A 27,309-nucleotide genomic window follows, 5' to 3' on the forward strand; every position below is an offset into this window, starting at 1 on the left:
ATGTTTTTCATGTATGCTGCAAGTAAGGGGTTAATACGCCATGTCAGCAGGAGATTTCACGAGTACAACATCATTTTTCTTTAAGCAGACATCCAAATGAACAAAATGATACCTATTTTGTCTTGTTCTAAAGTTGTGCAAGCTATCTCCATTTTTAGGGCCCAATTTGGAACTCTGCCACTACACTTAGGGGAAGGGCAGCACGGACGGAGCAGATGGATGCACAGCACAAGGGGGTTTATCTTAAACCAACAGATACACGGACACCAGCAACTTAAAATAAACACAGGGATTTAATGAAAATAGATCAAGTATTTACAAGGGTAATCATTCAAAATGTAATAATAAAACGTGAGGTCAATTAAAGCCTAAGGTCAAGGTGCATCTACACACGGACTTTCAAACACACAAGGGGGGAATGAAACAAAATAAAATCCTCCCTTTAATCTGGCATTTAGCTTTGTCCAGATATAGTCTTTATTGAACTTGGCAATCGAGCCGCATCGTCCTGCGCAGGAAGATGCACTCAAAATGGTGCCAAGCCTCTCTCTGCACGGGAAACGTGCACGAGGTAATTTGTGAGGCGGTATTCAACACCAGGGCTCACCAACCACCACGCGGCTTCTCATGAACGAATATTCCGAATGTTCCTCTCTTGCCACAGGTTCGCTCAACGATTGTCCACCTTCTTCGACCACACGAGACGATCTCTGAGGCCAAGAGGCACGCTCTTCTTCCCTCCTCAGAAACGTACACACTTCACAGTTCTGCCGAACAGTCAATGACGAGCTTCTTGCCCAGCACGATGCAAATTCACCAGCACGAACACAAGAATCGCGCAGTCATTTTGACATGCCGAGAGCAGAGCAAAAACGAGATCCTCTTCTCAGCCACGTTCCTCCAATGTGTGCTCACAACTACTGTCCCAAAACTCACTTTCTTTTTTCCATCTCTCTGATGTCACACCCATTAATCATCAACTCCGGGGGCGTGGTTTCGCCAACCGTCACCCCTGGAGGCGGGGCTTTCTTGCCTGCTTGGACATGCAGCTTGGTGGTGGTTGTTATAAGAACTTAATTCTATTGCTGGATTGTAAATGCAAAAACGTAGGAAAAGGTCACAGGGGGCAATTACCTACTGGGGGAAATTGGAATCAATCCCCATCGAATTAACACAGCACCACACTCTGTGTGGTCAAGTAACACTTGAGCTCACAGTTTCTCCACTTAATTTACATTGTGATTTCTCCCACAAGTCCATGGACCAAGCAACGCCATACAATCCTAACTTTGCAATGAAATTCCTCCATCTACCCCTACAAGCGTAACAATGTGTATATGTATATGTATATGTATATGTATATGTATATGTATATATATATATATATATATATATATATATATATATATATATATATATATATATATATATATATTGTTGCGGTTGAGGAAATTCGCAAACCACCATTCAGGTCCCGTAGGTGAGATATCTCTGTAAGTACATGTGTAGTTAGCCCCAAACCCGTTGTTTAGAGGGAATAAATGTGATTCATCCGGGCTGCGGCCCTTTAAGATAGCCGTTTTTCTGTTCTATCTTTATTTTGAACCAACCACGTCTCAACCGCCATCACACAACAACCACCAACCGCAACGCCGCTTCACAACAACAACAACGCCAACGGCCACGACCTTTACCTTCACAGCACACCATCCCGCAACCATCGCATCACCACCATTCCAAGCGTCACCGTGGCCAGGGACCGCCACTTTAGACCCTCCACCACCTTCGCCTCTCCTTCTGCGGCCATTCCCGCACCGCTTGTGGGCACCGAGCGTCAGGCTGTCCTGGCCTCGTGCGGGACGCGCGCCGAGCCGCGGGTGCAAATAGCGGCCTTTCCGAGGAGAAGTCGGATCAGGAATGATACACGCCCACTTCTGATCCGTCCAATCAGCAAGCGCGGGGCGGTTTGGCCCCGCCTCCAGGCGCGTCGGAGTAGAATCGATATATGCAAATTCGAGGATCAGGGGAGACTCACGCCCCTTTTTCTCCGTCCAATGGGCGAGCGTGGCTCCACCCCCGAGCTCGTTCTGATCCAGAAATTTGCATATGGGTTCTCCTGTCGGACTATAAAGCGCCGAGCGCGGGGCAAATTTAGTCAGTTTTGAGTTGGAGAGAAGGTTGGAGGCAGTGAGTTGGAGTCAGGAAGGTCGAGGCAGTCAAGTCGGGTCTGGAGAGGAGCGGTCTGTGGAGCCGTGAGTCAAGTCGGGTCTGGAGAGTGGCAGTCTGTCAGGGTTCGGAGTCTGTCGGGAAACTGCAGAGAGGGGAAGCCTGGAGCCTGGAGCGTGGTCGAGGTGATTTGCTGCAGTCGGCTGAGGAGAATTGGGGAGGGGGACCGGATAGCTCGGGTCCGAGGAAAGGAAGACGGCGGTCAGCGACGAGGTCGCAGTGGAGTCGCTCGTCGCGGGACCCAAGCAAGCCAGCTATCCTCTTTCCCCAGAGCATCAACAATTCCCCCCTTTTTCCCCCCGCGCTGAGATAGTGCGAAAGGGGGCCCCGTTCCCACCCCACTCCAAGCAGTGCCAACGAAACCCGCGCAGGAGCGCGGAGTCGGGGCGCCGCCACATTTTGCGGCTCATCACAAGACACGGGTAGGATCCACCCAGTCTCGCGGCCCACAGGCCCCGTCTGCCCCCTTGTCTTTGAGGGTGGCCCTTTTCTTTTGCTTTTGAGTAAATGTGTTGTCGGCACCGTCTGTAAAGTAAAACTGTGTAAGTGTTGCTGTGTGCTCGCGTAGTCGGTAGTAGATCTGCATTGTTGTGTTTCTTTTGTAACATCTGCTTTTGGTGCATAATTGTTGTAATTGTATATGTGTGCTCTCCGTGTGCCGCGGAATAAATGTGAATTATGTTGAACTGTTTTCCCGTTTCGCTTCGTCTTTTCTTTGATTGAATCTCCATCTTGCTTCACGTAAAGGGTTGGTAGTGGGCTTAATACGCCCGATAATTAATCGGAACCGTCGAGGTCGACGATAACACCGCTCGATTATCCCGATAGTACGGAACGGGTCGCTTAAGTGGCCCGTGTCTGGAGTCGACCTGCGGCGAGGTGCGATCGCCCGGTCTACCCTCCGTGTGGGTACTTAGGTAGGTCGAATTTGGCGAACAACCCTATCCCACGCGGGGGCCCGATTGGCACGATCGTGGTGAGGCCGAAAGGCCCACCCGTGACTAGTTCCTGGCGTTAGTCCGAGAGGGTCACGACAGAATTGTCCGTCCGGTGGGCGACGTGCCGCGATTCGAGTTACGTGGCCACTCGCACGCCGGCGGGCGCGAATCCGCAACAATATATACACACACACACACACACACACACATATATACAGTAATCCCCCGCAATATCGCGGTTCACCTATCGTGCCCCCGGTTCATCGCGGGGTTTCCCTTGGAACTTAACTAATTTTTTCTGCGGATTCCCCTGGTATATCACGGTAATAATATATAAAATATAAATTATTTAAGCAATATATTATCACGTGTGGTGCTCGACCAGTCACATAACGCACGAGACAAAGTTTCGCTTGTGAACTTCGAACATTTTCTACATTTTTTTTCTCCAAGCCCTACGATGCCGCCCAAACGCCCTGCACCTTCTTAGGCTTCTGGCAAGGAACCGAAGTGCCAGAGGAAGGTCCTGCCGCTCCAGGAGAAGGTTAAAGTGCTCGATATATGCTTCGGGAAGGAAAAAGGTTTGCCGCGGTTGGACGAGCACAGCCAAACCGACCAGACCAGACAAGTCGATCTCCGGCACCTCAAACCCGATCATTGCCAAGCCGACCAGACGAGACGAGTCGATCTCCGGCACCTCGAACCCGATCATTGCCAAGCCGACCAGACCAGACGAGTCGATCTCCGGCACCTCGAACCCGATCATTGTCAAGCCGACCAGACCAGACGAGTCTATTTTTTTTGGGAGGCATCCATTCATCGCAGATTTTCACTTCTCGCGGGGTGGAGAGCGGGGGGGGGGTGGAACATAACCCCCGCAATAAACGAGGGATGACTGTACATATGTATTTACACATACGCAAGTTGCTCGATTGTCTGAGCGAGATAAACATCAAAACTATAGCACGTACAATACTGAATTATAACTCATTTAAGACATCCTGGTTACGGTGCATGTGGACGCTTTCAAATATCGATATTCATGAAATGCAATTTGGAATTATGTGTATTTTTTTTGCCCAAGTTGTGCATACAGGTGGTTTCTAGTCTCAGTCGTTGGTTTGCACACGCACCTGAAGTATAAACTATTTTAACCACAAAATACTCGGTTAATTTTGTCCAACGGATAATTACCTTTTCGTCCATCAACTTCACCAAGAAACCTTAGCAGTCTTAACAATTAGTGATGATTATGTGGAGTTGGGGTTGAAAGGGTGGGGGGGAGGTTGAGGACTTGAAGAAGAAAGGGGGAGTAGAGGCCAGAGCTGCAACGATGTTGGGGGGTTGGAGAAAAGGAACAGAGGTGGAGAAGGAAAGTTGAGGCTTTGGGGTAGGGCCTTGCTGACTTGTGGTTTGGGGGCATGGGGGAAGTTGAGGATATGAAGAAAGAAGGGGGAAGAGAGGACAGAGATTAAGAGATGACCGGGGCGGGGGGAGGCAGACGAGAGGTGACAGAACTGGTGCCGGGTTATCTGCTTGTCTAAAATGTGTCAACATAAACCATCAACTACTATCATATTAATATACAATCCACCGTTTTGATATTCAAATACAGTACAGATATTTAACAGGTACAAATAACTATTTTTAGAAGCAAATTTCACTTGGCTAAAGGAGTTTCCAATCATCAAAGGGTCCTAGCTTATCAAGGAACATTTTAATGACATGGAAGCATATGAAGCATATGAAGCATTTTGATTGAAACGATGGTGTCGAGGAAGTGGAGATATGACTGATCAGACATCCATTACCTATTGGTTTATTCCCTTTGCTTGGACTCTTTGGCTGGGGCTGGCTGTTTGTTGGAACCTTCATCTTCTTTACTGCTGGTTCGTCTTCCTTGCTCAAAGCTACGGGCATAAGATAGGAATTGAAAAGGCCACACTCAAAAAAGAAAACAAGGCCGCACTCAAGAAATAACCAGGCAAACAACAAAATAAACCAATGTCACCCCCAGGGTGACCAGTATCTTGCCAAAATGTGAACATGAGTGACTTATTTATTCGATTAAAGTTACTCAAAAAATAAGGGTTTCGTCGACCTTGATGCTTGACCTTTTACCTTGACCTTTATATTTTCGTACGGTTAATGGTATCTCTCCAGGACCGTTGTACATGAAATATCAAGAGATTTTGATGAGAATTGAGGAAATAAAATTTTCATTAAAAATCCGTTTTTTCGTCATGACGTCATTTGATGACGTCATAGCGTCAAACTTTTGACAGATCTGGAAAGCACTTATCAAGCGCTTTCATATGAGGTATTACTCGATATGGTATCTAAGATTTAAAAATTTGACCTTGGGGTCAAAAACTTTCGACCACCAGCGCTAGCCATGAAGGTCAAGGCCGATCGCCACCAAAAATTAATCAGCTGAGCGCCAGACCATGAACTATATTCCCATGAAGTTTGAAGACGATCCGATCAAAATTACTCAAAAAATAAGGGTTTCGTCGACTCCTCTGATTTGCGACAAAGTGACCTTGACCTTTGACCTTGAAAATTTTATGCGCTGAAAGGGACCTCTATAGGACTCTGATATGCGAAGTTACAAAAATTTCCAATGATAACTGTGCTCTGCAGAGTGATCGATACGTGATTACAGACAAAAAATAAAAAAAACATACAAGCTGACTAACATATCTTGCAAAAACTTCGTTTTGGCAAGATAAAAAGATATAAAGTGATAAAAATGCAAAATTCAAGCTCAAAGGCATTTTTGCAATGCAATTATGCTTTGCAAGTATCCTCCCCACATTCATGGATATAACAAATCTTTCTCAGAGTACCTTGTTGTACATTGGTTAAACAAAAAGAAGAAATTGAATGCCTGCTTAAACATAATCGATACATCAACCCAAGATCCTGTTGAAGTAATTTTAAGATTTCCATAACTTGGATCGTGGTTTATTTTTAGCTTATCTGGAGTTTGAATTCCAGAAAAGATATTGTCATCGTGAACCATCCGTCCATCCGTCTCCTACTTCGATTTTTCTGGCCAAACTGCTGGGCTAATCCGGCTGAAATTTGGCAGCAAGGTTCGCCGTCTCACTGGAAACGGGAATTGCAAAGCTCGTTCCGGTCACGTGACTTTAAGTAGGTCAAAATGGCAGACTCGGTAAATTCATTCAAAAATCTTCGCCAGACCCACCAGTTTGAATGCTACCAAATTTGGGTTACAACATTGGGCTAGGGACCAGATAAGCTACAGGTCCAGGGGTCCTATTTTTATTGACTCGAATGGTGTCTAAAATGGAAGCAGATTGGTGAACTGGGTGGGCCACAAAAAGATGACTTTTATCTTCTTATTCTTCTTTTGTTGCAGGTAAGCTGGAAATTGGAGATGGAAGAATAAGAGAAAGTAAAGTCTGGAAATATAACTTTCACTAATCCTTCAGACATGGGTGAGAGGAGTTGTTTGACGAAAGGCAAAAAGTAAAGTGGTGCGACTGTATGCGGAACTCAAACGTGTGACTCGAGTGCAGAGGCATTTTAGGACTAATTTTAGGGCAAGGTGGGCATCGTTCGGAACACAAATTTGAGGTTACACAGACAATTTGAAGAAAATGGAACTGTGCTCAAATCAACAAGGCCCCGCCAATCGTCAGTACGGACTCATGAAAATGTCAAAGCTCCTCACGTTGCAATGACAAGAAGCCCAAGAAAAACACACAATGGTGGTAATGAACATGTATCCCATGCCCGACTGATTTCCAAAGAAAACAGGATTTGCAAATGGGGTTAAATCGTTTGTTTTAATAAAGTTATACGACGGAAACCCAAAAACAAATGTGTCATTGTTTTCCAGCCCACCATGTATATAAATAGGCATCATCCACAGCATGACACAGGGATCAAGTTTCTTTGTACTGCTTTCATGACCTCCTAAGCTATTTTGTTTCATTGGGCTTCACCAACTGAGCTTGACAAAAGGTTCCAAGGAAATCTCTTCATGGAATGTAGTCAAATGACAACAGCCTTACTGGGTTGTGTGCTGCAAGAAAACCAAACGAAACCAAAGAAATGGCTGTTTCAGCATAATCTAAAAAGATCCACAATAATTGGCTGCACAAAAAAAAAATAATTACAAGCTGCTTCATGTCAAATATAAACTCCTTCGCTATTTTGAGACCAGGAACAATGCGTCACACGAGCTAATGTCAAAATGAATTCGAACCAACAGAATATCTCTGCCACGCAACACCGTGCATGTCGTCAAGACAAGCAGATCTACAACAGCAGCCGGGACAGTAAAACATTTCAAAAAGCGCAAACTCTACCAGATTTACGCGGGACAACAAAGCAGATCCTGCCTTTCATCATCAACCCCTGTATGGGATTGATCGCAATGCAATACAACCTATAAACTTCAATATTCCAAACTCCTCCACGAATCTCGACTCTGTATAAAAAGGCCTATCCTGTTGGAGGCTGCAATGAAGCAGGAAATGCTTTATCAGCCTGCACAGGCTTGAACGTTTATTCTTTCTATTAGTTGGTGCTGATGCAATCATAATCGTGTGTTGCCAGCCAAAATAGCCTGATGCAGTCGCACCCAGCTGCCCTTACCCCATGGATAGACTCTTTCTTGTAAGTATGGGGAAAATGACGCAATAATCGTATCAAGGTGGCCATCCTGTTTCCAGCACAAAATGCCCCCAGCATGGTCCAAGGGCTGGGCCCCATTAAGGGGTCTAGGGGAGGGGAAGCCCCCTGAAGTCCCTCCATTTTGAACAATGTGGAAGGGGAAAAAACTTTTAGGTCTTAATTTGGCTGAAAATTTCCTGATATAGCACTTTTAAAATATATATATAATGTCGAAGCGATTTTAGAGCTAACACATAGAACATACAAACAAGGAGAGTAGGAGATGAGAGGGGTGGCAGAAGGAAGCACAAAACAGTGGGGAACGGAGACATTAGATCAATGGAAGGGAGAGGGATAGGGCGGAGTACACGGGGTAAACAAGATGGACACTGTAAGGAGTTTCAGGTTCTTACACTATCGGGACTTTCAGGAAAGAAAGCAAGGAATTTGAAGGAGATGGGTTTGAGGTGGATTAATGGGGGTCGAAAAAGATAATGGTTTTGGATGGAGGAAGATAAGAGATGGTAGTAAACAGCTGGTTTGAAAACCTGGAGGGAAGAGTGGGATTGAAGAGAGTGTGGGACTTTGTTGTGGGTGAAGTTTCCCCTCAATCGGTCAAGCCGTTCTGGAGAAGCAAATTTCAAAAATTTTATTCTTCAAAAAAATCAGTTGCCAAACAATGTGACCTATGACGTCATAGGTGGAGAACCTTTTGGTCCTCACAGATGGGCAATTATACCTGTAAAGTTTTGCCTCAATCTGTTCAACCGTTTCGGAGAATATTTTTGAAGGTTTTTATGTTAAAAAAAAAGGCTGCCGAACCACGTGACGTCATCAAGCCCCCCCCATACCATTTATCCCTAGATGACCCATTAAAAATCTTCATACCGATTTGAAACATTGGGCAATACCCCTGACCGCTCACTTCGTAGTGGCTCGATAAAATAACCAGGGAACCACTGGTGGCATGGATGACCCACAAAATATGTCACAGAGAAGAAAGTAAATACTAGTGGAATGTTTTTTTTATATGCCGTGAACAAACTTTGGTACATCACGGTTGATAAAGGTTGTGGTCAAGTTTCATTAGAATTTCATGTGCAGTTTCTGAGAATGAAGCAAATACATATCTTGGGGGCAACCCCCGTATACCCCCTCAGGGCCTGATTCTTTTTTTTAATGCCATGAACATACACTTTGGTATATACACAGTGATGAACGTTGTGGTGAAGTTTTATCAAAATCGCATGTGTAGTTTGAGAGAAGAAGTTGCAAGTATTTGTGGATGGGCAGACGGACAAATGGTGTGCTATCCCATAAGCTCCCTGGAATCACATTCCAGGTGAGCTAAAAGTATGCAATTATGACATCATAACGAAGCCACATATGACATCAAAAAAACAAAAAAAAAAAAATCACTCGTCTCCCACAGGGAGTACTTGACATGTGCCAAGTTTCATTTAATTTTTCCATGAAGCGGTTTCGGGATAGAGATCCAAAATTTCTCCTTTTTCCAACATGGCTGCCAAACCACATGACCGATGACATCAATTATTATCATTATAACATTCCACACGAGTAGCCCTGCATTATAACATTCTACGATGGTGAAAATTTGGTGGCAATCAGATAAGCTGTTGCAGAAAAGGAAAAAAAAAGAAAGAAGAGAATTAGCATGGACGGTCGCACGTACAGATGTACGAACGGACAATCCAAAAACATAATGCCTCCGACAACTTCATCAGCAGAGATATAAAAAAAAATTTCACTCCTCAGCACATGCGCAATTGGCTCATACGCAGAGCCAAAGTTCTGCTTAAACTGCAGGTTAGTTTTTCACTTTGTGTGCACGGGGTAATAAAATAGATTAAAAAAATTAAATTGTGGGAAAGAACTTTCTCAAAAATCGATAGGCAGTTACAAATTACACAATGGACATTAAAATGACGGATTACCGGGTTTTCAACAAGAACCCTGAGAATACAATAAACAAATCACAGTGCAGTAACACGAGCTATGTGCTCAGATCGAAGCATGAAACAGTGGGTAGAATGTGTAAAGGAAAACATAAAATACCATTTATTAGGTATTGTCATTATATATTATATAAATATATTGAAAAATATCCACCCATTACAAAATAAATTTACCTTAACGGTTTCCTTTATAAATATAAACAAATTATTCAATATTGTCATCAGAAATACACTGTACCTTCATCTGTGGGCAACCCTAATGGCTCACCATCTGTGGATTGATCGGATGGCTTTGCAACAGGACTTCCTTTCACCAACCTGCAAACAATGCACAATAATGAAGACTAGCCGAAACCCCGTCACAGACGGATTCCGTTCATTCAACCACCCTCACCAGCTCACCCACACTCGAGGGACATGGAGTGCTTGCCCCTGCCTACTCATCCCCCGCCTTCAATTTGCTTACCCCGGCATCGCCGCTTCACCCCCCCCCCACCCATCTCTTGATTCCCGGCCCCCCTGTCCAGCCCCTGCCCACTCATCCCCCGCCCCATTCCCCCCGTCTCCCGCTTTCAATTTGCTTACCCTCACCCAAAAATTTGCTTACCTTTCCCCCCGCCTCTTCACTCCCTGCCCCCGTCTCTTCATCCCCCGCCCCCGCCTCTTCACTCCTTGCCCCGTCTCAACGAAAAGTGGTTATTTTGCTTCAGAGTTGAAGTTTGACTATTGCCACTATGTGCGATACACTCTTACAGGTACGAAGTTTTTCAGTCCAGGTCACAGTACCGAGAAAAACGTCACGCGACCGCTAGGAGGAGCACAAAATTGGTGGTTTAGGATTAATATATAGATAGAACAATCTTTGGAACATCATGGGTGATGAAGGTTGTGGTGGATTTAATTGGAATTGCATGTGTAGTTTCTGAGAAGAAAGCAAATACCTATTTTTGGGGGAAACCCCTGGTAGACATGCTTGGGCCAGATGTTTTTAATGCAATGAACAAACTTTGGTACATACAGGGTGATGAAGGTTGTGGTAAAGTTTCATTGGAATTGTATTTGTAGCTTCAGAGAAGAAGTTGCAAGTATTTGTGGATGGACGGACGGACCGTCGAGGCACCATCCCATAAGCTCCCCCCGAACTATGTTCCAGATGAGCAATAAAACAAAGCGAGATGAAATCTTAAAAAATAACAACCAAACAAGGTAGGAATGACACCACAATCCTCTTATAGATTACCATCACATCTTTTGACATTTTCTTTTTGTTGTGGAATTGTGATGGAACAACGTCAAAGACATCGTGATGCTAATCCATAAGAGGATTGCAGTTTCCTTTTGAGGCATCATAATGTGGTGTCATCACAAACTTGTTTGATTGTCTTTTTGAGATTTCATCCCTTTGTTTTTACATTTTTTTAACACGTTCCCCCCCCCCCCTCTTGTTTATGCAATTTATTTAAAGTACTAATATCCTTATTCCTTCATATTTTGTTATTTGGGGATGGATTACATCCAAGAATGTTATTAGATTCAGCTTATGGTACATTTAAAGAGCCCCTCTCCAACCTCAATCCTGACTTTCGGTTCATTCAGCTTTGTGGATTACCACATATTTCAGGTCAGTGTGTGTGTGTGTGTGTGTGTGTGTGTGTGTGTGTGTGTGTGTGTGTGTGTGTGTGTGTGTGTGTGTGTGTGTGTGTGTGTGTGTGTGTGTGTGTGTGTGTGTGTGTGTGTGTGTGTGTGTGTGTGTGTGTGTGTTTTCTCCATAACTCCAAAACCATGAAACCTATCAGCCTGAAACTTTGCATACATACCAAGAAAACTCCAAGGAAGTGCAAGAGTGAAAATTGGGTGTTTGAGTTAATAAAAGCACCCATTTAAGATAATTAACGGCCTTATTTAATTATATCATTTATCAGGCGCATCATCAGCCACCTCATTCTCTGGGGTCTTTTGGCTTATCCTGGGTATAATTTTGAAATTCGGCTTATTATTGTGTACACATTGGAATGGTCTGAAGCCGCCATGTTTTTTGGCCTGCTCAACCATGCCTTGGCGTGGAACAGACCGCAACGATTTATTAACGATAAAGTCCCCCCCCCTCCCCCTACTTTCCTTACTCATATTATCGAATGCCTGTTCATCAATAGCTACAAATTGCTGGGTACATTGCAATGCTTATAAATACCTGGAAAGCCAGTGTTCGTGGCTTTATTTCATTTCCGCACATGCCAAAACCTCGAGAATATCTTAAACTACACCAAATTACAAAATTTAAAGGTCCCCTGACATGCCAAATTACATAAATTTCATTTATATATGTCCAAGAGGAGTTTTTCATCGTGATTTCAGATCTAACACTGTTTTTTTCACAATACTCATTCTGTAAAATTAAAAAACAAACGTTTTCGGGAACGCCCATAAAAATTCTCCTGAAAGGGGCGTAACCCACATGGAGTCATATACAGGATGTCAAAGGCTGCACGTGAATTACTCGGGTTGGTGGTCTACGTGATTCTATTGGCTTGCTGTGCGTTTCCACATTTGATTGGTCAACTCAATCGCTTCGTTCGTTTCTGCTTTAAAAAAAAAAATCGAACATTTGGTTTTGAATAATGGATGACATGGACTTTCATTTGTCTGGTAACGACAGTGAGTGCGAGAGAAATGAAGGATTTTGGTCTGAATCACATGGAGAATTGTCGGATAACAGAGTCGCGGGAGGTGAAGTTCAGGCAGCTGGAAATGAAATACGGCCTTCGCAGTTCGAGCCCGAAGCAGGACAAGCAGAGAAAAATGGCGATGAAATTCCCGGAGTTCTTGATAATCGGGAGGACATCGAAGGAAGACTCGGAAATAACAACTGGTTAGACTAAATCCTATTCGTAATTCAATAACGTAAATTTGACTTGAATACTGCTCGATATCAGAAATATTATAGTGAGGTGATGTGAGCAGCGCAGCATAGCGGACATGTTGCTCCACAGCAATGAATCACAAACAAGGCCAGCCCATTTCAATCGGCCGTATCTCTCCGCGCATAAAACGAAGCAATCTCGCTGTCCGGATACGATGAAAACTTGTGTGCAGAACACACCTTGCGACACAATTGTCTCGAGTAGTCCGATAAATCTGACGTTCTGTTGCATTTTTATTTATTTCATTCCTATTGTCGTCATGTGGTGCCAGTAAAAAACAATGACGAAAAGAGAATAATAAAATAAAGCTACAGCACGTCAGATTTATCGGCCTAGTCGGATTTATCGGACTAGTCTAGACTCTAGAGTTGACAAGTAACTTGTATTGGCATGCACACAATGTACAAGTCAATGCGTAAGAGTCCCGAGGCTTTGAGGCCGTGTAATAAGACAGATAAATTTGTCTTTCATAGTTGTGCAAACATTTTTTTCCCTTTTCTTTTATTACAGCATTTTGGCTAAATGTTAATGAATAGCATGCCAATGGAAGCAGTACCTTCACTTTAGATGTCCATATTCTCCGACGATTATCATCTTTCGGGAATACATGAAGGCTTACACCATCTTTGCTTGTATTGCTGCATCCTGCTATGATACATCTTGCAGGCTTTTTCGAAAGTACGGCTAAAACTATTTTAAAATTTCGCGAAACAATCACTGGAATTAAGACGATCACAGAGATTGCACTAGCATGTGCAAAATGCATTTGTACGTACTGTATAAGGCGCGTGACATCTCGACTCTCGAGTCAATCCACTCTGTGCGATTTACTGTATGTGACGTCACGCTGCGATTCGCTGAAGTCCATTTTTTAAGGGGCGGGGAATAGCAAGTTGTGAATAGCTCCAGAAATGATCGAAATATTGCTCTAATTATCCCATTTTTGATTAAAAAAAAAGCATGGGTGATTTCTTCACTCGGAAGGTCAAGTTAATTTATAAATAACAAGTTTATTTTGCATGTCAGGGGACCTTTAAGCTCCAGACTTGAACTTAGCAGCAGTTCCGACTGCTGAAAAACTTCATTTGTCCAATTCGGACATGGCTTGGGCGTTTCCGAATGCACGGGATTATATGACCGACTGCAACGAAAAGCCTGGCTTGGCAAGTGATTACCCATTGCCGTGCTTGATTGAGTACTTAAGCCACCTGGTGAGCGCTCACCAAGCTGCTTCGTTGTTCATTTCAAAACCACTAGAAGACCCATCGCTTTGCTGATGGAAACACCAATTGTTGCATAATTGCTAAAAAAAAAAAAAAAAAAAAAAAAAAAAAAACAGAATAAAAATGAACATGAACCTTAATTTTTTCCTATTGCTCAGAAGATTATATTTAGTGAAGAAAACATTATGGAATGTGCAGAAAATGGAGCTTCATTTGGTGCAATTTTTTTTAACTTTGGGTTGTGTACACTAGCCCAGGCACAAAATAACTTCCCTACGTTGAAATCACCATCATCACTTCAGCAGTTATCGGGTTTGGTTGAGCTGCAGTTTAACATTGTTTTTGGAAGGAAAGAAGTAGTAGTTCAAATTGGCGATCTCTCGTTGTGGTCCTTGAGTGATGTATTCTGGTGTCTAAGTGTTGGTAGTTCAGAAAACACTTGAGAATAAAAGATATGGTTTATAAATGTATTAGTGTGTGCACATTTCAATGGGCAGCCATTTTTTTCCCATATCATCCCTCTAAATGGAGTACTGCCATACTCCATGATTTATAGTTAATTTTTTTTTCCTGTTTTGACCCCTTTACCCACAAGTCCCAACCCCCTGGGGAATGAACCAAGGATCAAATCTAAAAAAATCGTTACATATTTCATGTCTCCAAAATGTTGACTGCATATACAAAGTTTCATTTTAAAATGTATTAAAAAAAAAAAGTGCCCACAGTTGCATTTTTCAGTACTCGACCTTTGGAATCCACCCTAAGGTGCAGGGGCCAAAACTAACACTTGTCTTGCACATTCTTGCCATGTGTTGATGATAACTACAAAGTTTGGTGACTTTCACGCAAACCATTTTGGAGGAGCTCGCGACGGACGGGCAGACAACCGATAGCAATATCCCCCGGTTTTCAAGCGATGCATAGTCACTTCAATATTTGGTACGTCCTTCCAGCCATCAAAAATGAATAACCTTCCCAACTCTCTGAGGGGATAACCAGTCACAAGTTGGAGACTGCAGTTTTGTCACGTGCGCCCACGTACCCATGCACACAAGCAGACCTTTAATTTATTTTTATTTTTTAAACTGCACCGCTTCCTTCGGACACAGGTGTGATTTTATCAAAAAGCGTTTGGATAATAACCATTATTGTATCATCCATGGATGATCAGACCATCTTTAACTATACAAGCCAAGTACCGAAGGCAGAGTTCTCTCAAGCACCTCAAATTCGGCGAGAATTGACTGTGATTTGGGCGCCACGATGGATTGAACATTCACCGGTTTCTGAAAACCCGTAGACCCGTCTTGGTATCATCAAAACAGGTATTGGATCGAAAGTACAATCCATTTTAAAAATGCAATGTTTTGGTGCAGGTATAAATTAGTCTTCTGCGCTGTTTCCTTGTTAATGTTTAGCTCACCAAAGGATTCCACACAGCATTACTTCACCTCCATATTTCAATCACATCAAATAAACTAGAGGGGGAGCACTTGGTAGAGTGCTAAACCTCCGCCGCCAATACTGCTCGGTCACTCAAGTGAACCTGATATCCTATTGATTCAATTTGACGTCAACAGTGCCCACAGAGTTTTAGTTTGCAACTTTCTCTTTTACTTTTAACTTTTACATACTCAATTCATTCGTCATAACTAGATTCCTTGAGACAGAATTGATTTTACGTGGGTATATCCACCTGAAGTTCCAAAATCAGCCGCAATTATAATTTTGGCATGTTTTTTGTTGGAAATTACTTATAACATGTGGAAATGCAAAAAAAAAAAAAAATCAAAATTTTGTTGAAAAAAAGTTTCAAAATTTTTTTTCTTCTCCAACAATTTTTTTTTGGGGGGGGGTTGGAAATCACTTAACACATGTAGAAATGCAAAAAAAAAAATTCAAATACTTTTCAAAATGGCCGCCATAGCGGCCATATTGGATTTTGGACCAAGTCCAAAATCTAATGGCATGTTCCTTGGACCATACCTAATCCCTCCACCAAGTTTCGTCGAAATCCGTCGAGGAGTTTTCCCGTAATACTGTTCACAAACAAACAAACAAGCAGTCATAGACTGGTACTTACGAAATCGTCAACTTGACCTCTGACCTTGTCTAATAAAAGCTGTCTCTAGAGAAGGTAGCGACGCAAACCAGAAGTTTCTACGATGATTCTGTACCAAACCATCAAAAATCGAATGTTTTGGATGTTTGACCTCACTGTGACCTTGACCTTTGACCGATTTTGACCAAAATGTAATCAGCGCCAGCCACCACCCTTCTGAATCACGTGGTGTAATTTGACATTGGTAGCTTCTTCCGTTCTCGAGTTATCATTTTTTGGATGTTTGACCTCACTGTGACCTTGACCTTTGACCGATTTTGACCAAAATCTAATCAGCACTAGCCATCACCCTCCTGAATCACGTGGTGCAATTTGACATTGGTAGCTTCTTCCGTTCTCGAGTTATCTGTACCAAACCATCAAAAATCGAATATTTGACCTCACTGTGACCTTGACCTTTGACCGATTTTGACCAAAATCTAATCAGCACTAGCCATCACCCTCCTGAATCATGTGGTGTAATTTGACATTGGTAGCTTCTTCCGTTCTCGAGTTATCGTGCCTACAAACAAACAAACAAACAAACAAAAACAGAAGTCATCAATATACTTACGAAATCTTTAGATTTCCTAAGTAACAAAAACGGAAGTCATCAATATACTTACGAAATCTTTATATTTCGTAAGTAACAAACAAACAGAAAGGGGTGAAAACAGTAACCTCCGATCTTCAATGGCAGAGGTTAATAACTAAAATAAAAACCCACTTTGGTTTTCTACCAACCCGTTTTTCATCATTTCAAACTATCTACTATGATGATGTTTACGAGTTGATTAATGTTTGGGAGATTCCGTGAAGTTTGGGCAGTTTGGCTGAATTCTGCCTCGATTTCCATGACAGTGACCAAGTACTCGAGAGCAATCCATCGCGCACCGAAATTCAAAATGAGGAGCGTGCAAATGATAGTCTGCCTAAAGGGAATTCTTCACTTCTTCACAACCACCACCACTTGGAGAAGTTTGACGTTTTGGTACCATACTGTATGTAAGGATACACGATACGGCACAATAATGCGGAGTTAAAGAAATCTGGGCAAAGGCTCACTCGACCGCAGTGTTATGCAGATTGAAAACAGCGCGGGTGGAAGAAGATGGTGGGAGACGTCCCCTCTGAGCATGGCGTGATCAGCACGTTTTATGTGTGTTAAGGAAATGAGTCAGATTTATTCCCATGCGCATAAACGAATCCACATTGTGAAGACCCGCATTGGACGAGGGTTTACTGGAAATTGAATGCATTCAAACACATTTTTGCCATACATAAAATGCATCTTTTGAAAAAGGCAAGCAATTCACCAACAATCAACAATGATATATACATATACATACCTGACCATTTTCCTTTTTCCCTTCTTGTTTTCAACATTGGCAGGGGCATTGTCAAGTGCTCCAACAGCTTTTGTATCCATTTTTTCTTCCTGTTGTGCGGATACATCAGTGTCCATTGCACTTGGGCTTAACACAGAATTTTCTTTGTTTGAGGTGACATCGCCAAGGCATTTAGATTCTAATTGTTGACCCTCAGGTGAATGAGATTCTGAAGATCTAGTCTGTCCCTCCACAAGAGGTTCTGAAGATTTACTTCTTTCATCTGCAAGAGAATCTGAAGATTTACTCTTCCCATCCGTGCGAGACTTCAAAGGTTTACACTTCCCATCCACATGAGATTCTGAAGATTTATTCTTCACAACTGCAATAGATCCTGAAGATTTCTTCTCACCACCCGAGCGAGACGCTGACAATTTTTTAGATCCACCTGCATCCGATTTTTGCGCGACTTCACTGGTAACCGCTATGGCCAAACTGCTGTCCTCTTCTTTTGTTGCTTCAGAAGAATCCTCTTCCTCCATAACTTCATCTACAGTCACCAGTTCTTCCATATTCTCTGGGAACCAGTCATCTTCCTCACAACCTGATTCGGAATGTTCATCTTCTTTGTCCACTTCTTCCTTCTTTTTGCTTTCCTCTGGTTCCACAACCACCTTTTTGTCCGTTTCTTTTTTCAACTCTCCTTTCGCTGGAGGTTTCGATTTAGGAGTTGAGCGCATCTGTGGGAAAGAAGATGGAAACAAGATATTATATTTGTCAGTGCATCTATCTATAATTCCAGCAATCTCTGTGTGTCGGTCTGTCTGTATGTGTGTCTGTCTGCGACCGCCGTTTCTCGACGACCACCGGTCCGATCTGATTGAAACTTGCCACGAATATTGCTGGGGACCCACGGATGTGCCTTTTAAAGGTTTGATATTAATCGGACAAGCGGTTCCCAAGTTACGGCCATTTATCTGTCAACCAATGACAAGACACGGTGGTATGATGTCACAATTTTTTGTTGTCGTTTTTTTTGCACTATTGACGTCACAATTCTTCTTCTTCTTCGTTTGGTATGCCGTCACAGTCGACGCTGGGGACCTGAGTATGTGCCTTTTCAAGGTTTGATATCATTCTTCATCCGTTTCAGCTGTTTCCCAAGTGTTTCCCAAGGTTTGAAAGCTGTTTTTTCCAAGGTTTGAATTAATTGTTCAAATTATTAATTAATCCCAAGGTTTGAATTTTTCCCAAGGGAAAGAGATGTTTCCCAAGGGTTTGAAAGCTGTTTTTTCCCAAGGTTTGAATAATTGTTGTGCTTGGTAGACATTTGTGAATACATTTACAGAGAGAGGGGTGAGAGGAGAAAGCGAGAGAGGGGGGTGAGAGAGGGGGCGAGAGAGAGGGGGGAGAGAGAGAGAGGGGGGAGAGAGAGAGGGGAGAGAGAGAGGGGGAGAGAGAGAGAGAGGGGAGAGAGAGAGAGAGGGGGGAGAGAGAGAGGGAGAGAGAGAGAGAGGGAGAGAGAGAGAGAGGGGAGAGAGAGAGAGAGAGAGAGAGAGAGAGAGAGAGAGAGAGAGAGAGAGAGAGGGGAGAGAGAGAGAGGGGAGAGAGAGAGAGAGAGAGAGAGAGAGAGAGAGAGAGAGGGGAGAGAGAGAGGGGAGAGAGAGAGGGAGAGAGAGAGGGGAGAGAGAGAGAGGGAGAGAGAGAGGGGAGAGAGAGAGAGGGGAGAGAGAGAGAGAGAGGGAGAGAGAGAGAGAGGGGAGAGAGAGGGGTGAGAGGGGGAGAGAGAGGGGGTGAGAGGGGAGAGAGAGGGGGAGAGAGAGGGAGAGAGGGGGATAGAGGGGGAGAGAGAGGAAGAGGGGGAGCGAGAGGGGGAGCGAGAGGGGGAGCGAGAGGGGGAGCGAGAGGGGGGACGAGAGGGGGACGAGAGGGGGGACCAGAGGGGGGACGAGAGGGGGGACCGAGAGGGGGACGAGAGGGGGGGACGAGAGGGGGACCCAGAGGGGGACGAGAGGGGGGACGAGAGGGGGGACCAGAGGGGGACGAGAGGGGGGACGAGAGAGGGGGGACGAGAGGGGGAACGAGAGGGGGGACGAGAGGGGGACGAGAGGGGGGACCCAGAGGGGGGACCCAGAGGGGGGACGAGAGGGGGACGAGAGAGGGGGACCAGAGGGGGGACGAGAGGGGGGACCCAGAGAGGGGGACGAGAGGGGGACGAGAGGGGGGACGAGAGGGGGGACGAGAGGGGGGACGAGGGGGGACGAGAGGGGGGACGAGAGGGGGGACGAGAGGGGGGACGAGAGGGGGACGAGAGGGGGAGCGAGAGGGGGACGAGAGGGGGGACGAGAGGGGGACCCAGAGAGGGGGGACGAGAGAGGGGGACGAAGAGAGAGGGGGGACGAGAGAGGGGGGGACGAGAGAGGGGGGACCCAGAGAGGGGGACCCGAGAGAGGGGGACCAGAGAGGGGGGACCCAGAGAGGGGGACCGAGAGAGGGGGACGAAGAGAGGGGGACGAGAGAGGGGGACCCAGAGAGGGGGACGAGAGAGGGGGGACGAGAGAGGGGGACGAGAGAGGGGACGAAGAGAGGGGGACCCAGAGAGGGGGACGAAGAGAGGGGGACGAGAGAGGGGGACGAGAGAGGGGACGAGAGAGGGGGGACGAGAGAGGGGGACGAAGAGAGGGGGACGAGAGAGGGGGCGAGAGAGGGGGGCGAGAGAGGGGGGCGAGAGAGAGGGGGACGAGAGAGGGGGACCAGAGAGGGGGACGAGAGAGGGGGACCCAGAGAGGGGGACGAGAGAGAGGGGACCCAGAGAGGGGGACCCAGAGGGGGACGAGAGGGGGGGACGAGAGGGGGGACGAGAGGGGGACGAGAGGGGGGACGAGAGGGGGGACGAGGAGGGGGACGAGAGGGGGGACGAGAGGGGGGACCAGAGAGGGGGACCAGAGGGGGACCCAGAGGGGGACCCAGAGGGGGGACGAGAGGGGGGGACGAGAGGGGGGAGACCCAGAGGGGGGGACCCAGAGGGGGGACCCAGAGGGGGGACCAGGAGGGGGGACGAGAGGGGGACGAGAGGGGGACCAGAGAGGGGGACGAGAGGGGGACCCAGAGGGGGGACGAGAGGGGGGACCCAGAGGGGGGAGACGAGAGGGGGGACCCAGAGGGGGGGACCCAGAGGGGGACGAGAGGGGGGACGAGAGGGGGGACCCAGAGGGGGACGAAGGGGGGACGAGGGGGGACCCAGAGAGGGGGACGAGAGGGGGGACCCAGAGGGGGACCAGAGGGGGACGAGAGGGGGGACGAGAGAGGGGGACGAGAGAGGGGGACCCAGAGAGGGGGACGAGAGAGGGGGACCCAGAGAGGGGGACCAGAGAGGGGGACGAGAGAGGGGGACGAGAGAGGGGGACGAGAGAGGGGGACCCAGAGAGGGGGACCCAGAGAGGGGGACGAGAGAGGGGGACTCCAGAGAGGGGGGACCAGAGAGGGGGACGAGAGAGGGGGACCGAGAGAGGGGGACCCAGAGAGGGGGACCAGAGAGGGGGACGAGAGAGGGGGACCCAGAGAGGGGGACGAGAGAGGGGGACGAGAGAGGGGGACGAGAGAGGGAGGACGAGAGAGGGAGGACGAGAGAGGGAGGACGAGAGAGGGAGGACGAGAGAGGGAGGACGAGAGAGGGAGGACGAGAGAGGGAGGACGAGAGAGGGAGGACGAGAGAGGGAGGACGAGAGAGGGAGGACGAGAGAGGGAGGACGAGAGAGGGAGGACGAGAGAGGGAGGAGGAGAGAGGGAGGAAGAGAGGGGAGGAAGAGAGGGGAGGAAGAGAGGGGGGAAGAGAGGGGAGGAAGAGAGGGGAGGAAGAGAGGGGGGAAGAGAGGGGGGACGAGAGAGGGGGACTAGAGAAGGGAGGAAGAGAGGGGGGAGAAGAGAGGGAGGAAGAGAGGGGAGGAAGAGAGGGAGGAAGAGAGGGGAGGAAGAGAGGGGGGACGAGAGGGGGGACGAGAGAGGGGGACCCAGAGAGGGGGACGAGAGAGGGGACGAGAGAGGGGACCAGAGAGGGGGACGAGAGAGGGGGACGAGAGAGGGGACCAGAGAGGGGGACGAGAGAGGGGGACGAGAGAGGGGACGAGAGAGGGGGACCAGAGAGGGGGACGAGAGAGGGGACGAGAGAGGGGGACGAGAGAGGGGGACGAAGAGAGGGGGACCGAAGAGAGGGGGACGAAGAGAGGGGGACGAGAGAGGGGGACGAGAGAGGGGGACGAAGAGAGGGGACGAGAGAGGGGGACCCAAGAGAGGGGACGAAGAGAGGGGGACGAGAGAGGGGGAAGAGAGGGGGACGAGAGAGGGGGACGAGAGAGGGGGAAGAGAGGGGGACCAGAGAGGGGGACCAGAGAGGGGGACGAGAGAGGGGGACCAGAGAGGGGGACCCAGAGAGGGGGACGAGAGAGGGGGACGAGAGGGGGGACCAGAGAGGGGGACCCAGAGAGGGGGACCCAGAGAGGGGGACCAGAGAGGGGGACCAGAGAGGGGGACCCAGAGAGGGGGACGAGAGGGGGGACGAGAGAGGGGGACGAGAGAGGGGACCCAGAGAGGGGGGACCAGAGAGGGGGACGAGAGAGGGGGACGAGAGGGGGGACCCAGAGGGGGGACCAGAGGGGGACCAGAGGGGGGACGAGAGGGGGGACCGAGAGGGGGGACGAGAGGGGGACGAGAGGGGGGACCAGAGGGGGGACGAGAGAGGGGGACGAGAGAGGGGGACGAGAGAGGGGGACGAAGAGAGGGGGACGAGAGAGGGGGACGAGAGAGGGGGACGAGAGAGGGGGACGAGAGAGGGGACGAGAGAGGGGGACGAGAGAGGGGACGAGAGAGGGGGACGAGAGAGGGGGACGAGAGGGGAGGAAGAGAGGGGAGGAAGAGAGGGAGGAAGAGAGGGGAGGAAGAGAGGGGGGAAGAGAGGGGGGACGAGAGAGGGGGACGAGAGAGGGGAGGAAGAGAGGGAGGAAGAGAGGGAGGAAGAGAGGGGAGGAAGAGAGGGGAGGAAGAGAGGGAGGAAGAGAGGGGGGACGAGAGGGGGGACGAGAGAGGGGGACGAGAGAGGGGGACGAGAGAGGGGACCAGAGAGGGGGACGAGAGAGGGGGACGAGAGAGGGGGACGAGAGAGGGGACTCCAGAGAGGGGGACGAGAGAGGGGGACGAGAGAGGGGACGAGAGAGGGGGACGAGAGAGGGGGACGAGAGAGGGGGACGAGAGAGGGGGACGAGAGAGGGGGACGAGAGAGGGGGACGAGAGAGGGGGACGAGAGAGGGGGACGAGAGAGGGGGACGAGAGAGGGGGACGAGAGAGGGGGACGAGAGAGGGGGACGAGAGAGGGGGACGAGAGAGGGGGACGAGAGAGGGGACGAGAGAGGGGGACGAGAGGGGAGGACGAGAGGGGAGGACGAGAGGGGAGGACGAGAGGGGAGGACGAGAGGGAGGACGAGAGGGGAGGACGAGAGGGGAGGACGAGAGGGGAGGACGAGAGGGGAGGAAGAGAGGGGAGGAAGAGAGGGGAGGAAGAGAGGGGAGGAAGAGAGGGGAGGAAGAGAGGGGAGGAAGAGAGGGGAGGAAGAGAGGGGGGGGAGAGAGGGGAGGAAGAGAGGGGAGGAAGAGAGGGGAGGAAGAGAGGGGAGGAAGAGAGGGGAGGAAGAGAGGGGAGGAAGAGAGGGGAGGAACAGAGGGGAGGAAGAGAGGGGGGAAGAGAGGGGGAAGAGAGGGGGACGGGAGAAGGAGGGTGAGAGTGGGGGTGCGAGAGAGAGGGGCGAGAGAGGAGGGGGGAGGGGAGGGGAGAGACTAGGGGGCGAGAGAGGGGGGCGAGAGAGGGGGGGCATCAATTCTTATTCTTCTTCGTTTGATATGATGTCACAATTGACGCTGGGGACCTGAGTACGTTTCCCAAGTTATGGCCATTTATGATACGGTTGGTCCGATCTAATTGAAACAATGCCCCAATCCAGTCGTAGTTTACGAGAGCGAAGGAACGAAGCTGCACATACTGGCACGCACCTACGGGCCCGCACTAGTTTTAACAAATGCAAGACAGCCAGAGCAAGCTTTAGCTTGTGGATGAATTTACTTTCTCAATTACCAGAATTCTTCTTATTCCATTTGGAAATTCTCAATTCTTTCATTTCAAACTGAAATAAACATTATAAATGTCATATTATGCGGGGCAATCATAAAGTTTCTAGCATGACCTATTTTAATGAAATTTTCACATAAATGAGAGGAAAGACAAGGGGAGGGGCTTAATGAAACACTGAGGAGTAAACTTATAGGACACTCAAATCAACGACAATTCTTTTGACAGCCCAGATTACAAAGCGATTAAAATGGCCAATCGATTTACCACTTGGAATTGTAAACTCACACAGTAGTGCCCAGTCTTGCAAAATAAATGTTTACTTCTCAAATGAACGTAGCTGAGCACAATATGAGGAAAACCAACAAATGGAGATAACAACCAAAGGAAGACCAACTTTATTCCTTGTCCTTGATACTTAGCAAAAGCAGACAGAGCAGGCTATCTCAATAAAAAGATCCATAGACATGGCAAAAGCATGGTCAAATTATCATTTCATGTGCCACACGTGGCTCTTGGTTTGTATCGTCACTGGAAGACACAATGGTTACTCAAACGCACAAAACTTTGTCAGCCACTCAAGTTTTCAAAAACTGGAAGAAACTGTAATCACAGCAGAAAGTACCCACAAAAGAAAGGGTTGACCCTAAATTAAATTTGTGATGACATGGATGCCTCTTCATATTACACTGCTAAAAAAAAAAAAAAAAAAAAAAAAAATCGATACTATAAGGTGTGTGTGTGTGTGTGTGTGTGTGTGTGTGTGTGTGTGTGTGTGTGTGTGTGTGTGTGTGTGTGTGTGTGTGTGTGTGTGTGTGTGTGTGTGTGTGTGTGTGTGTGTGTGTGTGTGTGTGTGTGTGTGTGCGTGTGTGTTAGTGTGTGTGTGTGTGTGTGTGTGTGTGTGTGTGTGTGTGTGTGTGTGTGTGTGTGTGTGTGTGTGTGTGTGTGTGACCATTTTTCTCAGACATGGCTGAACGGATCTTCAAACTTTCAGGGATTCGTCAGTGAGTGTTTTCGACCAAAAATTCTAACATTTTATTCCCATCGATTTAAAAAAAAACAAACAAAAAAAAAACATCGCAAACCACCGATAAGCTCAATCACTCGCTGCCTGTACATCTGTGCGACGTCACGTGACCAGCCAGCCCACCGTCGGATGAAATGCCCTAACAAAATCTTAAAACGTCTGTTTTTCACCGGAATTCTTTCACATACTTGTAGAGCACATCCCCAAACCATCTAAAATATAAACATTAATCTCGCAGACGCTACGAATAAGCAGTCCCTCAGAAGGACAGGTTACGAGGTGAAGCAGTGAACGGAAAGCATGTGGTGTCCTTTCCAGAGTCTCACGGTTATTTGAATTGAATCTATTATCCTCATGAAAAGTGTGTTTCTGAGCGGATTTGCACGAAAATTATCTTCATTAAACGTGTAGCTACACCAGAAGGTCCCAAAAGTGAAAACTGAAATCAACTAGAACTTAAGACAGCCTTGTTATATGGCATGGAAACGGATGGAAGGCTATGGAAGCTACCCCTCGCTGCAATGCATTCCACACAGACAGAGGATATAAACATTCAATTTTCACAAAACTTGATGCAACCGAGTGTTAATCAACCTTTGCGAATATGAAAAATGAAAACAATTTAAATTGAACTTAAAATAACCGCGCGAAGTCGTGTTGAAGTCAGCGGACCTCGTGTTGCCCAATAAACAGGGCCAGACGACAGAGGTAACGAGAAACTAGTTGGTTGAATTAAATCTTCTTAATAAGCCCTATGAAACCCATTATGCATTATAGCCGTCTGATGCTTCCTTTATAAGCCATTCGACCAATCGGTCATTTTGCACTTGATGACCCTGTAATCTTGACCCCGAGGCGAGAATGGGCTCAGACAATCTAGAGAGAGCAACAAGTATCATCATCGTGTCAACTTAGAACTCAATCGGCCGAGACGTCTAGGAGGAGATAGAAAAATAAAAATTGACGGATGGACGGACCTGAGGACATCGAACGGTTATATTCGGTCAGCGAGCTGACCTAATAATTGTGATTTTTGACTAGAGAATGAAAGATGGGGACAACGATTAACTCCAGTTCCATTAATCACATCATTCCTACCTGGCCAGAAGTAGCTTGAGTCCCTTGCTTGTCAGCCTGGGAAGAATTCTTGCCTGAAGACTTTGCAGTCTCAATTTTCTCAACCTGTGCAGGGTCCACTTTCACAGTGGCAACTTTCAGCTGCATCCCTTGTGTCTGCAGAAGAGATCTTGAGGGTAACTTTTTCGGAACTTTTTCGTCAGGAACCTTTTTTCCAGCAGGAGCTGCCTCAGGAACCTTTTTTCCAGCAAGAGCTGCCTCAGGAACCTTTTTTCCAGCAGGAGCTGCCTCAGGAACCTTTTTTTCAGCAGGAGCTGCCTCAGGAACCTTTTTGTCAGTTTTTGAAAGGGATTCCTTGCTCATCTTGTTTGTGCTTTTAACTTCAGTTCCTTCCTGTTTAACAGCTTTCAACTCCTTCCTGTTAACCTGTTGACCAGATGGCTCTTTGGGTTTCACATCAGGAGTGCTCTTGGTATCTCCCCCTTCTTTGTCCTTTGCATCCTCAGACACCATCATGTCCACACTTTCACCATCCGATTTGGATCTGCGACAACAACCATCATAACCAGTTCTAGCTACAAAGGTGAGGTTAGCTTGCTGTGTGTGAGGAACCTCCCTGCTGCCACAAGGAAACTCCATGCTTTACTGTATATATATGACAATAAAAGGTGCATTTATACAACACATTCTTAACTCTCATCTAAAACCTTAACTGAAATATAGGGACAATACCCCTGGGCGCTCACTTGGTAACAGTTGGATAAAATAACCAGGGAAGCAATGGTAAGCATGGATTGACCCACAAAATATATAATGCAGAAGAAAGTAAATGCCGATGGATTTTTTTTATGCTGTGAACAAACTTTGGTACATCACAGGTGATAAAGGTTGTGGTCAAGTTTCATCAAAATTGTGCGTGTGGTTTTGGAGAAGAAAGTAAATACATATTTTGGGGGGCAACCCCTGTAGAACCCCTGAAGGCCTGATATTTTTAATGCCATTCAAAACCTTGGGTACATACACAGTGATGAACGTTGTGGTGAAGTTTTATCAAAATCGTATGTGTAGCTTTAGAGAAGAAAGCAAATACCTCTTGAGGTGCAACCCCCCCCCAATTGTGGACCCCTCAGACCCTGACTTTTTAATGGTATGAACGAGCTTTGGTACATCACGGGTGATGAAGGTTGTGGTCCAGTTTCATCGGAATTGCGTGTGTAGATTCTGATAAGAAAGCAAATACACGTTTTGGGGGGCAACCCCCGCAGACCCCCTTAAGGCCCGATTTTTTTATGCCCTGAACAAAATGTGGTACATACACGGTGATGAATGTTGTGGTAAAGTTTCATCAAAATCATATGTGTAGTTTCAGAGAAGAAGTTGCAAGTATTTGTGGATGGACAGACAGAAGGACAATGCGCCATCCCATAAGCTCCCCGGAACAATGTTCCAGGTGAGCTAAAAAAAAGAAAAAAAATCAAACAAATGCTTTTCTATCCTTTAAAAGATATTAGTTGAAGGTGAAATTCAGCTTAGAGTTGAAAACTTAACCTGCCATTCCTGTTTTAACAGAACAAAGAAAATCCAAAACTGAAGTGGATTGATCACTTCTTGATTAGCAGTTGGTCTTGCAAAATGATCAAAGTCAAAATGATTTGACTACCAAGTCTCAACACTATGTTGAAAGCCAATTAGACACTAAAGTATCAAACATGTCTAGTTTTCTGTCCAGT

General features: G+C 46.8%; 1 protein-coding gene across 3 annotated transcripts in view; it reads right to left on the minus strand.

Moving 5' to 3' along the window:
* Positions 1 to 27,309, minus strand: part of LOC147013772 (uncharacterized) — a 103,697-nt gene that overhangs the window by 14,295 nt on the left and 62,093 nt on the right. For all 3 annotated transcript variants that reach the window (XM_085850982.1, XM_085850981.1, XM_085850980.1), the window contains 4 exons: positions 25,601 to 26,123; positions 17,382 to 18,100; positions 10,026 to 10,105; positions 4,976 to 5,074 (listed from right to left, as the gene is read on the minus strand). In XM_085850982.1, the coding sequence (XP_085707108.1) occupies positions 4,976 to 5,074; positions 10,026 to 10,105; positions 17,382 to 18,100; positions 25,601 to 26,123 (1,421 nt within the window). The remainder of the gene's footprint in view (positions 1 to 4,975; positions 5,075 to 10,025; positions 10,106 to 17,381; positions 18,101 to 25,600; positions 26,124 to 27,309) is intronic.

Source organism: Eptatretus burgeri, chromosome 13 (assembly GCF_056783735.1).
Source record: "Eptatretus burgeri isolate ZD-2024b chromosome 13, Ebu_testis_v1, whole genome shotgun sequence".
Classification (NCBI taxonomy): Eukaryota; Metazoa; Chordata; class Myxini; order Myxiniformes; family Myxinidae; genus Eptatretus; species Eptatretus burgeri.